We start from the raw sequence: 14,635 nt of genomic DNA on the forward strand, positions 1-14,635 counted from the left end.
TGATCTGGATGCTAAGTGCATCAGTCAGTTTATTCTGTGAAAACTCACCAAGCTGCTCACCCACAATAATGCACACTTTTCTATGTTTGTTATATATCAATAAGTGTTTTTTAAAGGGGGAAAAAAAAAAGACTTGTATTTTGCCTCTGGCTCTGCCCAGATGGGAACTCCCTGTGTGCTGACATCCCTACCTACACAGGGAGAGTAGTGAGAACTACCTGCTGGGTTCCTAGGGATTTTTATTTTATTTTTTTGTAATGATGCCATAAAATACATAAATGTACTCTCTTCAAAAAAACATTGCATAGTCGGGTGCAGTGGTACACACCTGTAATCCCAGCAGCTCGGGAGACTGAGACAGGAGGATCACGAGTTCAAAGCCAGCCTCAGCAAAAGTGAGGTGCTAAGTAACTCACAGAGACCCTGTTTCTAAATAAAAAAATACAAAATAGGGCTGGGGATGTGGCTCCGTGATTGTGTGCCCCTGAGATCAATCCCCAAGAGCTGCTCCCCCTCGAATTGTATAGCACTATACAGATGTGAGATTCTTGCTATAGGCGCTTACTTTAAAAAACTAAAGTCATGGGAGCTCTGATCCATTCATGCATCATGGAATCCATGACTGCCAATTAATGAACAGTTTACAATGAAACAAACAGGACAGAAAATAGAGTATATAAGAAACAGAAAAAATAAAAATTGTTCTGTGAAATGTCTTCACTTATTATATATAACAGGTTTGATATATAGGGTCTCAATCTAAAATGTAGGTCATGGTGACAAAAATTTGAAAACACCATTCTATACAATCCCAGCAGTGGTTGTGTAAGAAAAGTGGTGGGACAGGGGTGGCATCGTGCTCTGGGCAGAAGAGGGGGCACAGAGACCTGGCATGCAGCCAGGCACCCTCACCTCCTCCTTCATGCCCGTCTCCAGGAGCAGCATGACACAGGCTTCGATGGGAAGCGCGATCTCACGCCCACTCCGCTTCAGGTGCTCTTCCAAAGGCGTCCCAAAGGCTGGCTTTTCTGCCCACTTATCTAGAGCAGCAAACAGGTCATAAGACATCTGGCGACCCCATGCATCACCATCATGTTCTCCCCAAAACCCCAAAGAGGATCTTCTAACAGAATGGTAGCTGGGGCTCTGGGAAAGAGGGAAGCACTTGTGCTATCTGCTTTTGTTATTTACCATTTACCACAGCACAGACTGTGTGCCAAGCTAGGGCAGTCCCTTGTGGAACAGAAGCCCTGAGTGCACACACACACAACACCAAGGACAAGCTTAGCTGCCCAGCAGGAGCAACCACAGTGCCCCTGCACCTGTACCACGTGATGTCAACACACAGTGGCTGGTGGCCTTGCATGAAAACAGAGGATGCATCTGAACATACTGTTTTCACTGAAAAGAAACTTATTCTAGCCATGCAGAGCAACTGGCCTCCCAGCTAGAGGAGAAGAAATAGACTCATTGAATGTGAAAACGAAAACCATTTCTTAAAATGTCAAACATGAGTCAAGTGCTTCTTTCACTTGACTGGAGATGGTCAGGCGAACTTGTGTCAAATAGGACATCTCCACGACAGGCAGGGCTTCAGAACGCCGCATTCCCAGGCAGGTCCAAGGCATTCGGAGTAGAAAGACTACACCATCTGTGGCTCCCAAGCAGTGCAGGCCAGGCTGCCGTGACGGCACCTAGCAGGACTTCAGGTACTGTCAGGTCATATGCCTGCTTCATTCCACAACAGATTTGAGCAGCTTAGCAGAAATACATACAATAAGGCAGTCAAACAGAAAGAAGAATTCATAAAATGGATATGCTGAATGAGAGTAAGAAGGATTTGGCTGGCGTGGCCTGCCTGCCTGTGGGAACGGCCGAGATCTAGAGCTGTCTGGGAAGCACACAGAGGTCCAGGGGGAAAGCCGACTGGTGGAAAACGCTCAAAGAAGCATTGGGTTCTGTCCACCCTGCTCGGCACCCCCTGCGGGCATCTGTCCAGTCACTCTGCTGTAGAAGGCTGGTTTGAAGAAGGCAACGACCGACTCTAGTGCGTTCTCTTACACCTTCATCTACCTCCTGGAGGGGACGGGCCTCACACAGTCTGCACACAGGGGCCTGAGAGCTCATGACAGTCAAAAAATAACGGCAAGAGCAAGTGGGGACAGACTGAAGAGAAGAGGCGAGGGCAGGAGAGGCCAAGAGCCAGCCACTTGCCACCCTCAGAACTGCAGGAGCCCTTCACCTCTGGCCTGGCCCCACTCCAGCCCCAGGGGAAATTCTAACAGAAAAAGCCTCTGGGGGGCTGACCCTTCCCAGAAGACAGAGCTCTATGACAGTCAGATCTCTCCTGGGTACTCTGTCCCTTTTATCTGAAGAAATGATTCTGAGAATGGCCACAGGAGCCCTCTCCTGGGGGATACACCAGAATCATCAGGGGACTTCTGCACATGACACCAGCCATCATCTCCACCACATGCCCAACCCCAAGATGCTGGGAAGTGGGCATGCTCCCATCATCAGCTAGAACTTTCTAGTAAACAGTGAACGCAGCATGCCCCACCCCTCACCCTGGTGTAATGTGGGCAGCGGGTGCAAGTGAGAACATGGCCCTAGAGACAACTCCCACAGCAAACTCCAGCACAAGTGCTACCCTTTCAAACAATAGGCCTACTACGTGCCAGGCACTGCAGTGGACACCCAAGTTGTCAGGGACTCCCCCCCAGCATGAGAGCAATCGAACTGTGAAGATAATACAAGACATACATGGAAACGTGTAACAGTCACTAACAAGACATGACAGTTTGCTAAGTCATGGCAGGTCAATGGTACAGACAAGAGTCAAAAACACAGTGTCTACAGGGACCACACAGGCCGCCCAGGTGCGTGAACCAGGCTGAACAGCCATGGTCTGCAAGGGCGACAGCAGCCACTCCTGGGGCCAGACCAATGTCTCTGGGCAGGGCAGCAGACCCAGTAGCACCAGGCCTTCTAAGCCTCCAAGAGAAGGCAACAATCAGGACTGCTGCACAAAGGCATCTGGTTTTTACATGATGGCAACTAATTAAAAAATAATTTATTTTTAATGAGATGCAGTTGTTTGTGACTTCTGGTGCAGATCATCAACAGAGAACAATTCAGGAGACAAAGCGTTCACTGCTGGCTTTGGTGGTCAGAGAAGGCTTCTCAGAGTGAGCAAGCTTGGAAAGGTCCCAGAAGATGGCGGGATTAACTGATCAAGAGCAGGCAAGTACATCTTGGGGAGGGCAACAGGCTGAGAAAGACTAAGGACTGTGAGTCTGGAGACACTACTCGTCCCAAAGCTCCCACCAAGGAGATGAGAGTACAGAGCAGAGGGGGACAGAGGGGCGTGGGGACACAGAGGAAGGCAGAGCACAGGGTGAAATGGATGAAGCCCAGGAGACAGGTAAGAGGAAGGGGAGTGGCACCAAGGCTTCAGAGCTGGATGGTCTGGAGAAGGTAGCATTGAGGGGACACGGAGGGGACAACCACAGCTGGAGTCAGATCGCTGAGCTGAAGGGAAGCTGCATCAGAGGAACAGAAATTTAAGATGCAGAGGAGGGGATTCCCAGGGAAAAGGGGCAAGTGGACAGGGAGAAGAGCCCTGGAGCAAGGACAGATCCCAGCCAGGCTGACCTCGGATGGGAACACAAGTGAAGAAACAGAGTCCCACCAATGAAAGCAGACAATCAAGGGGCAGGAGGAAAGAAATTTTAACAAGGAAGAGATGCCCAGGGCATGTCAAATGCCAGCATCTGGCAAAAGGTCCCTTGGGAATTGTAATTTTTTTTTTTTTTTTTAAACAGCAGAGTGGGGTAGAATCCAGACAGCAAAGGGCTAGGGGCGGGAAGGGGGTGAGAACACGGGTGGCTAGGGAAGAGGAGTCAAATGGCCTACAGAGGAAGGAAGGAGGCCAAGAATAACAGGGTGCTCTGTCAGGACAGGCAAGTCCCCATAACCATCAGAGCACTGAATGGTCCCCAGGGGCATGGGGAGCTGGGGTCAAGTTACATGATCTTCCTATAGCAAGAACTTCAGCCCCTCAAAGGCTGAATGATGGAGTCTGCTACTGTGCCCCAGGCAGGGCCCAACCCACAGTGGCTATCTCATAAACACATGCTCTTGGGTCTCGAGTCTGCCCGGTAAGAGTCTGTCCCTCAGAAGCCTGAATGTCGCAGTGACTCAGTACCATCGTCCACAAACTGGAAAATTAGATGATTTAAGAAAATGAGGGTAACTTGTCCTGTGAAGAACAGACACACGGAACCGGAACCGGAGACTGCTGAAGCCCTACCAGTCAAGACAGAGAATCTTCTAATTCTATCATCTAAAAACTTCCAGGCTCACAACCAGGACCTGTTGTAACCTCCTAAAGTTCAGTGGCCATGACACGGCTTCCTTGAGGGTGCCTATGCGCTCACCCACAGAGCACCCACACTCTTGCCCACATTCTTGCACAACTAAGTGGTCACCATATTCAGCACCTGGCCTGATCCCCTTTCCGCTCAAAACTGAGGATTCTGCAGGGAGAACCAAGACTCCACACGTCAGGTCTACATCACAGTCAAAACCGTCAGCCTCTGTGTACATGGGTTCTGCATCTACAGGCTCAACCAACTACAGATTGACAACCGGCGTGTGTGTGTGTGTGTGTATGTGTGTGTGTATGTACACGGATCCCTGCTCTGAACTAAGCATGTATAGACTTTATTTTCTTGCTATTATTCCTAAATAATATAGTGTGACAACTATTTTTTCAGTGATTACATTGTAATGTGTATTACAAGTAATTCAGAGATTATTTGGAGTTTAGGGGAGAATGTAGGTAGGTTATGTGCAAATATTACACCATTTCACTTAAGGATTTGGGTCTCTGAAAGGGGTCCTGGAGCCAATGTTCCCATGGAAAACAAAGGATGACTTCTGAGTACTAGACCCAAACACAACAGAGCAATTGCTGCCTCAACAGCTTCTGTTCCTGTCTGCTGGCAAACACCCTGATGGTAAGTAAGAGAGGTAGAGTCAAAGCTATAAAATCTTAAATACATCAGGGGAAAGGTCAAACCACGCATGATCTGGGCATACATCTGCCATTTGCTTGAATAATTTAGCAAAATATTAGTGCTAATATGAACAAGAGAAAAGACAGAGAGGGTTTGAAAAGAGCGGTTGGGGTCTGGTGATTCATCACACTGAGTGATCAATGAGGTAGCATTGAAGACCGGCTTATAATATTCTCTCCTGGAAAATCTGAAATAAAGTTTCCCTAGAATGGATGCTCTTTGAGTCACAGGGCCAGAATTAAGCTCAACAAATGATTGATTTGGAAAAGCATAATTAGATGCTAGAATTATTCAAGCCAACAGAAGACAGAAAAACATATGCACACTCCCCAAAGGAGCCAGTTTTACCTTCAACTGAATGAAGGTTTCAGAAGAATAGCAAATGTTCCATTAGTGTGTTAATTTGGGTTTGGAAGGAATTAGAGAATGCTGCAAGAAAGATGAAATTATGCTGGGACATATACCCTCCTAGCAGAGAGGCTAAATCCAAAGGAATGCATGCAAAGGAGTCAGGGCAAAGAAGAAGAAAGGCAGAAGGGGCAGAGGCAGGAGGAGGCATCGCCACACGCAGTTACATTACCTTGATGGGCTCGCATTTCGGGAAGGGCCTTTTCTAAGACTGCTAATGCTTTTCTATGGTAATCTGCTTGGGCTTCTAATAACTGAGAACAGACCCACATTCAAAAACAAAAGTCACGTTAGCGTTGGATGGACACAACACAATGGCTGAGCAAACTAAAAACAAACTCTTTTGCAAAATAGCTAAGATGACTCAATTTTTTACAACAGGTAAATACCTTGTCAATGGGAGGTGCTTACCGTAACAAAGAATTTGCCGAACTCCCCTTCCTTGGCCATGAAGTTGTACATGTCTGCTGCAAGTTGATCCTAAGTAAGAAAAGAGAAGATCTGTCATTGAAAAGAAGTGAAAGAAAATGGTAACTGAGGAGAGTCTCTTTGAGTTCTCAGACCAAAAGGTAATGAAGAGAGGCACAGGTTGAAGTCTTCAGCTAACTGTACAAGCACACATGGGGACAGCAAGAACACATGAAGGGCTGCTGTGCCGCGAGCTCCAGAGCATGCTGTTCAGGTGCTGTCAGGAAGCAAAGGCACACAGCACCGCTCAGGGCCTGTTACCAGCTGAGGAAAAAGAAGATGGGGACAGTCAGGTGCCGCGGTGCATGCCCGTGATCCTTGCAATCTGGGAGGCTGAGTCAGGGTCACAAGTTTGGGGCCAATCTCAGCAACTAAGCAAGGCCTTAGCAACTTGACGAGACCCCATCTCAAAATAAAATATACAGGGGACTGGTTAAGTGTCCCTGGGTTCAATCACCAGCATCCCCCTATCCCCTCAAAAAAAGGGAGAAGAAAAAGTATATTTTTATTTCTGTATGTCTGGAAGGTCAGACATGGTGGTGACCCTAGTAATCCTACCTATTTGGGAGGCTAGGGCAGGAGGATCTCAAGTTTGAGGCAGGCTAGGCAACTTAGTAAAACCTTGTCTCAAAATACAATAATATTCTAGGATGCAGCTCAGTGGAAAAGCACTTGCCTAGCATTCATAAGGCTGAAACTTAGCCCCCAGTCCTGAAAACCACCACCACAACAAAAAACCTAGAGGGCTGGGGATGTAGCTCAGTTGGTAGAATGCTCACCTTGCATGCACAAGGCCCTGGGTTCAATCCCCAGCACCATAAAAAAGAAATGAAAAAAAAAAAAAACTGGAATAAAAAACAAATATTAGAAAGAGCAGTTTTCTTCTGATAGGCAGAGGAAGGAGAAAGGTGGAAGAAAGACTTCACTCCTCACTGTTTACTGTTTTATACTTTTCAATATTTGAACTAATATAAAATAATTACTTATGTAAAATTAAATGATTTATTAATCAAGCCATTGGATATACATTTCTAATCTTATATGTATATATACACATGTGTATAGGAATTCTACCTACACATAGAAAAACATACATTGGAAAATACACACACACACACACACACACACACACACCTACCTTGTTTGTTTTGAACTTTTAAAAATGTCCTGCCTTCTATTTATGGACACCATGTCTTTATTTATTTATTTTCATGTGGTGCTCAGAATCGAACCCAGTGCCTCACACATGCCAAACAAGCGCTCTACCACTGAGTTACAGCCACAGCGCCTTCTATTTTTGACATGAAATTGTGCCAATTAATGTGAAGACCCTTTCATTCATGATAAACCTGGAAATGCCAGTTGTATGTAACATCCTTTCAGAATAATTGGGAAAGCAAGAGAGTACATTTCCTGAGCCCGCAGCATAATCACCTTCCCCATCATGCCCTCCCCACCCCCAAAAAAAAGAGAAGGAAAAAAAGAAACAAAAAGTCAGAAAGCTCAGCATGAATGGCATGAATGGAAGCTGGAAATGACCTGGATTGATCTGTGCCACCACGGTGGTCAAGGTGTGTGGACCTGGCTGTCACATGGGGTCAGCAAAAATGAAGCCTGAGGCATGGTGAGCAAGGAAGCAGGGCAGACACTATTACGCACAAAGGTAAGATTCCCAAAGAATTACCCTCAACAGAGGGAGGTCAAAACAAATTACTCATCAGCACATGGAAATCTTAGGGAACTTTTTAAGTATTTTGTATTGGGCTCTGAATCTAGGAAAGAAAAACAAAGCCCTTGAAATTTCAAAAACATACCTGCTTTTATGAGGGATTAAAGTTTGAATTTACTATATTTACAGCCCAGGAAATTCCAAACTGAAAAAGTTTGATTAAAAATAGATCTGAGGGGCTGGGGATGTGGCTCAAGCGGTAATGCGCTCGCCTGGCATGCACGAGGCGCTGGATTCGATCCTCAGCACCACATTAAAAATAAAGATGTTGTGTCCACCGAAAACTGAAAAATAAATATTAAAAAAAATTCAAAAAAAAAAAAATAGATCTGAGCAGGCTGGGGATGTGGCTCAAGCGGTACCACACTCGCCTGGTGTGCATGGGGCACTGGGTTTGATCCTCAGCACCACATAAAAATAAAATAAAGATGTTGTGTCCACCGAAAACTGAAAAATAAATATTAAAAAAAAAAATAGATCTGAGCCGGGTGCAGTGGTGCATGCCTATGGTTCCAGCAACTTGGGAGGCTGAGGCAGGATTTTAAGTTCAAGGCCAGCTTCAGCAACTTAGTAAGGCCCTAAACAACTTAGTGAGACCCTGTCTCATAAAAATAAAAGGGCTGGGGACGTAGCTCAGTGGTGAAGCACCCCTAGGTTCAATTCTAGTACCCCCCCCCCCAAAAAAAGACCTGAATTGGTTTTCAGCAGACACAACATCTTTGTATGTGGTGCTGAGGATCAAATCCGGGCCGCACGTATGCCAGGTGAGCGCGCTACCGCTTGAGCCACATCCCCAGCCCAATGAATTGGTAATAAATACTCTCTAGGACACTCATTCTCAATCTAAATTTGAATTCTCAAATTCACTGAAAACCAGTTTTTTACCATTTTGAATAGTATTTGGAATAAACACACACACACATATATATATATATATACACACATTGATAGATGCATAGAGAATAAGATCACTTAACCAACTAATTAATTTGGAACTTGTTTTGTTTTTAATTTTAAAAAATTTTTGGTATTTTTTTGGCTTAGGGATTGAATCCAGGGGCACTTTACTACTGAGCTACACCCCTGTCCTTTTTCATTTTGAAACAGGGTCTAAGTTGCTAAGACTGGCCTTGGACTTGAGTTCCTCCTGCCCCAGTTTACTACATCACTGGGATTATAAGCATGCACCACTGCATTTGGCTAAATCTTATAACACCTGTTCTAGTAAACCTATACAATTTTACTGATATATTTTTATACCTATTATATAGTTTTAATTATTGTAACTTTATGTAATGTCTTGCAATGATTTTGTTTAAAACCGTGATCTTTATTTTAAATAAGCTTAGTCAAGTTTTTAAATATACCCCACTTGAATACTTTTAAATAATGTTTTATTTTGATTATAAAATAGTATAGTCTTGAAAAATAAAGAATATAAAACTACTTTTAATATCATTCAGAATATTCTGATGGAAGTTATGTAAAACATTAAATAATTTGCAATATTTGGCTTTTATTCATCATTTGCCAAAAAAAATTGACACATGTGTTATATTTATTAGGGAATTCTTGTACCTTGCACTGTTCTACTTTATTTCCAGCTTCATCCATCTCTTCCTTTAAGGTATCTATTTTTGATGGAAGCCCCTGAAAGTTGGTTCCTGAAGATTTGTGAGCTTGGTTCCACCTGCAAAACAAAGGGGTAGCCAGTCTGAGAACTAGCTATACATACTCAACCTTGCAGGGTCAGGACCTAGGGAGAGCGAGCCTTCCCCCACACTGACTGTACCTGGGATCTGATCAGCACCCAGGATGGCTGCTTCTCTTGAGTTTAGCAGACAGTAGCTTCCTCCATGCCAGGGTTCCCCTACTGCTCGGGCTGAAGTTTGCTTTGAGCATAACCCAAGACACCTGCTCACACAAACCCCTGTGCTGGAAAGCCATCTGTGGGTTGTCTTTCCTGTAGTGCCCAGTTGTGGAATCCTTGCTACAGAGCACCTCTTGCTCTCCTGCTTTGATCTAGAATGTTCCCTGTGCCCCTGGGAACCAGATCCTACTCTTGAGGACTGCTTATGATGCATTCTCCTAATATCTTGACCTGGGATTATTTTTCATTCTGGCTCTTACCAGAACTACCTTTCAATAATATAGTTATGGGGGCATTAGAAACACATACAGTAACAGCAGGGGGACAGGTGAAGAAGAATAATCAAAGACCAGGGTTTTCAAATGTTCTTTGACCTTCTGTTTGTATAGGAATACATCTGCTGCTACGTAAAGTTCTAACACTTCAAATCTGAACACAGATATTATATAGCTGCAGCACGAAGACCCACACTAGCAACTCCTCAAATTTCCCAGACTGTTGTATTGCCCCCCAAAACAACTTGTGTCCACTTCACACTGCTGATGTGGTACACCAAAAGGCTTCGGCAAGGCTGCCAAGGCAACACCGGCGATGCTGTTTCAGAAATACATGGGCTTCAGAGTCTACCATGCCGCTCCAACTGAACCACCTGTGACCTCGTTAGTAACCTAGCCTCTCTCGGCCTCAGGGGCCTCCTCAGTAAGATTGAGATGATGGGCACTGTCTGCCTTGCAGAACTGCTGTGAGGAAGGAAGGAGAAATCAAACACAGGTGTGCATACAATGGACTCCTGCTCACCATTAGTTCTTATCATTTTCCTATAGGGAAAAGTAAGTAAAAGTAAAGAAGAAACATTCAACTGTTTCCATGTCTCCAACACCTACTTTGGTTAACAGAGTGAATAAGATCAAGAATCAGCATTGAGGGCAGGGGTGTGGCTCAGTGGCAGAACATTTGCTAGCAGTGTGAAGCACTGGGTTCAATCCTCAGCAACACATAAAATAAATAAATAAAGTTGTTTTTTTTTTAAAAAAGAATCAGCCTTGAAATCCTCTCTGGGATACACATACTTGAGATGTATAATTCCTGGCAGGTAGGACATCTATAATATTGCTCAACCAACTCCAGTGTGGGAGCATTGTTTAATCACAGCCTTATTTAATTACTCATTAGAACATTCTTCCTTCTCTTGAGCAAAAATGCACAACATAGCAGCCTGTACTCTCTGCTGCAGTCCTGTCACACAGAATTCTAATGACACACATACCCATGACAAGGAGACAGCAGATGGTGCTGTCCGAAGCCTACTCTGCCATTTATTCTAAGGCATGAAGAAAGTCAGACAGATGAAGTATACAAGTCCCTTGTCTGTAAAACAAGTCTCTTCTTAAAATTAGGGTATGTCACATTGGCCCCAGGCCCTGTTTCCTCCCCAGCTCGCATAGAGCAACCTCTGCATTTAGTGTCCAGCAAGATGTCTGCACAATTGATTGCTGAAAACAAAGCAAATGAACAGGATTGGAGGAGAATTGAGCCAACGTACTGATGCTCAGCACATGGCAAGTACCCGGTAAGTGACCCTCGTAGTTGACCACTGCACTATGACTATCTTCATCCTACAAGAATGCCCACACGGACCTTTTGTCATTTCAATGAGGCTTAAATAACAACATTTTTTAATAACTGGTTTGTACATTTCATGTCCTGGGCTGCTTTTTTCCCCAAAACCAGTGGATTTTAAACCAGTGATACATCCAAGACTCAGTGGCATCTGAGAAATAAGGGAATGAAGAGTTGTCACAACCGCTCCCAACTCTGCAGACAAAACCCCTGGCTCAGAAGCACTCCAATGATCCTGATCCCCATGTTCCTGCCAAGCAAAACCGATCACATGTCCTTCACAGAACTGCAAGGAAGGCGGAAAGATCTGATGAAGCAGGGGTCAGCATGGTCACCTGATTTACAGCCAAGCTCATTCATTTATGCACTGTCCATGTCTGCTTTTAATTTATTTTTTGCAGTGCTAGGAATAGAACCCAGGGCCTCCTGCAAGTGCTCCACCACTGAGCTACACGCAGCCCATGGCTGCTTTTATGCTACAACAGCAGTTATGGGGTTATACCGAGGACATCGGGGTCGCAAAAATATTTACTGTCTGGCCCTTTATGGAAGAAGTTTGTCAGCCATTGTAATGAAATTTGAGAATGGCCTCATCTGCTGGTGGTTGTCTCCCTATTTCCAGTTCTCATATGCCCAAGAAGAAAGCCTGCCAATCACTGATACAAATGCCACCAAGAGCAGATGGTGGAGGCAGTGCTGCCAGGGACCACCTCACGCTCCACTGCAGACATCAACTCATAGGTCACAGTCCTGTGGACTTAGTTACTTGGGTTACATGAAACCCTGCTTCCCGAGGGCAGCATTTCTTGATCATGAAGGGTAATTATAGGTACACGAAGTTTGTGACTTGGCGGGACCTATTTATTTTATACTCCACAATTCCAAGAGCTATGTTCTTAGAATGGCAGCCCCCTTCCTCCTGCTAAATACATTTACTTAACTTTGCTTATTTTCTGTTTCCTTTCACTGTGGCTCGTAAGGACAGAATGTTCTAACAACACCCCTCCGCCATGCTGGGAGAATGAGACCTGGAGGAGGGTAGGCAGGCTGTGACTGGGGCAACGGCCCTAGCTGTGATTCACAATAGAGCCATCTTGTTCTACTAGTAGTCTTTCTCTTGTCCATGGTGGGGTGAGTGACTCTAGGGAGGTGACATAATAGTATTGCATTAGTGGCCACCTTGATAACTTCACCTTACCTGGCTCGGACCGAGTCCCAGTCCAACACCAATTTAGCCAGCTGTTTCCTCTGTTTCTGGATGTTGGGAATCTCCACCTAGAGGGAAGAACATACCAAATGAGGTGCACTTTGGATTTTTAACTTATTTACAAATGTTTTCTCTTAGGCAAAAAATTTTGCAACCTCAGTTTACTCTCTCATTTCCAAAAAGAGCTGCTGATCTCTGTTAACACTACAGACATGGGATGCGCTCACCGCCCAGCCCGTGCCAGCCTCAGTTCTGTGTCCAGGGCACAAGCACCCACCTCTGCTATGCCATAGAGAGGATCCACGATCTCTTTCTCAATGAGGACCTCGTGCTGAGAGAGCTCCAGAGCCAGCTGGTGCTCAGCGTCTCCGCAGGTCTCCAGCATCTTCCTTCAGAGACAAGACAGCCAACAGGCCAGCACCAGTTAAGCTGTGGCCACCACTCTGCTTGCCATGTGGCAGGATCACAGCAGAGAGCTGCCCAACAGCCCTTAAAATATTATACATTCAGGGTTTCCCCTAAAAACGTGCGTCTACAGATTTGTGCTTTAAAATGAAAATGATTATCTTGGGTATGGACCCTGCGCTGGGGGGAGGTGGGGGTGTGAATTGTGAGGTCGAAACTGAAGAACTAGGTTCTCATGTCAGGTGGAAAATCAAGTGTTCTCAAGTTACCCTGGAAGTCTTCTAAAGGAGACATAAAGTACACCACAGTTTCACGTCTGCTAGTGAGTGTAGCCTTAGTGGCGTTTCCTCCAGAATTAATGCAAAGGCTGATTCTTCTGTGCGGATGAGGTGGCTGGCCAACACGGAAAGGCCAGTCACATGAGCCTCACGTTTGCTGTTCTCCTGTGAACACACAGCTGCTGTCATATGTGCACATGCAAATGATGCAACTCCACTGTCGCTGGTCCCCTTCTCTCCTTTCCTTTTTGCCCTGCCCATCCAGCTCCCTGTAGGTTCTTTTGGCACCAGAAAGTGTGCAGCCTGCTGTGAGGTAGCCATGGTGTCATAGTTAAGCTGCCTGAGTTTGAACACAGGCTTTGCTATTTTTCTGTGTGGTTTCTGGCAATGTTCTTACCCTCTCTGTTGGCCAAGATTCACATCTGTAAAGTGGGAGCATTCATGTTACCTACCTCCCAGGTTGTTGTGGGGGATTAAATGAGCTATTCTTTGGGAACACACTCAGCACAGGGCTGGCGCTCTGGTGTGAGGACAATGGCAAGAGGATAAAGGGAGCGCAACATGGAGACACATTCAAGCCTGAGGGAGCAGGGGTAGGCACATGCCATCCTCCCAGGGCCAGTGCTCTCAAATGTGGAAGTACAGACAGGACAAGAGAAGGCGCAGAGCGGGAGCAACAGAGCTAGGGTGGTGAATCCCAAAGACCGTGGCAGCAGGAGGCAGGGCCCTGCTACAACAGAGGGCAGACTGGAGGGCAGTGGGGGAATGCGCACACCGCACAACCCAGACTGCTCCTGCCAGACTCGCTATGTGACACAAGCCCCCTGTGACCAAAATGCAGCCCTTGGGGGAGGAGGGAGAAGGGGGATGGCTGCCGGGCACAGGAGGGCAGCTGGGTAGGGGGGTGACGCCTGTGTCCTGTGTCCTAGGACGCAGTGGGCAGCTACAGCTGGCAAGTGGTTGCACATTTCAAAAGAGCCAGAACAGGGCTGGGGCTGGGGCTCAGGGCCAGGGCGCCTGCCTAGCACGTGTGAGGCACTGGGTTTGATCCTCAACACCACATAAAAAGAAGCAAATAAAATAAAGGCATGATGTCCACCTACAACTACAAAAAAAAAAAAAAAAATTAAAAAGAGCTAGTAGAGAGGGTTTTAAATGTTCCCAACACAAAGAAATGACACCTGTTTGAGGTGACAGATACGATCAGCACACACTGTACATGTATTCAAATGCCACACTGTACCCCATAAACATGCGTAATTATGTGTCTGTTAAAAATAAAAAAGTATTAAAAAAAATAAAGATAAGTCAGACATAAAGTTTTAAGATGAAACAACCAAGGAAAATCTAACTAGTTCAGAAAATACACTATTTTGAAACACCCACCACTGATATTTTGGTGACCACCCTTAAAGGAAGTAACTCTTCAGCGCTGAAAGGCACTGAGAGAGTTTAAGTTGACACCTGGAACAGGGAAGGGAGCCAGTTGTTCATACCCCAGGCTTAGGGGAATAAACACGGCCCTGTCACTGGTGATTTTTTTTTTTTTTTTTTTGCAGTGCTGTGGAT

General features: G+C 45.5%; 1 protein-coding gene across 9 annotated transcripts in view; it reads right to left on the minus strand.

Moving 5' to 3' along the window:
* The window catches only part of Arhgap17 (Rho GTPase activating protein 17), a 47,325-nt gene that overhangs the window by 25,466 nt on the left and 7,224 nt on the right, over positions 1 to 14,635 (minus strand). For all 9 annotated transcript variants that reach the window (XR_007342688.1, XM_048789680.1, XM_015491182.2 and 6 more), the window contains exons 3-8: positions 12,661 to 12,772; positions 12,375 to 12,451; positions 9,265 to 9,376; positions 5,901 to 5,969; positions 5,662 to 5,743; positions 913 to 1,040 (exon numbers count right to left, since the gene is read on the minus strand). Coding sequence is in view for 8 of the 9 variants with exons in the window: in XM_048789680.1 (XP_048645637.1) it covers positions 913 to 1,040; positions 5,662 to 5,743; positions 5,901 to 5,969; positions 9,265 to 9,376; positions 12,375 to 12,451; positions 12,661 to 12,772 (580 nt within the window). In the remaining variant the exon portion in view is untranslated. The remainder of the gene's footprint in view (positions 1 to 912; positions 1,041 to 5,661; positions 5,744 to 5,900; positions 5,970 to 9,264; positions 9,377 to 12,374; positions 12,452 to 12,660; positions 12,773 to 14,635) is intronic.

This window comes from Marmota marmota, unplaced genomic scaffold, assembly GCF_001458135.2.
Source record: "Marmota marmota marmota unplaced genomic scaffold, marMar, whole genome shotgun sequence".
NCBI lineage: Eukaryota > Metazoa > Chordata > Mammalia > Rodentia > Sciuridae > Marmota > Marmota marmota.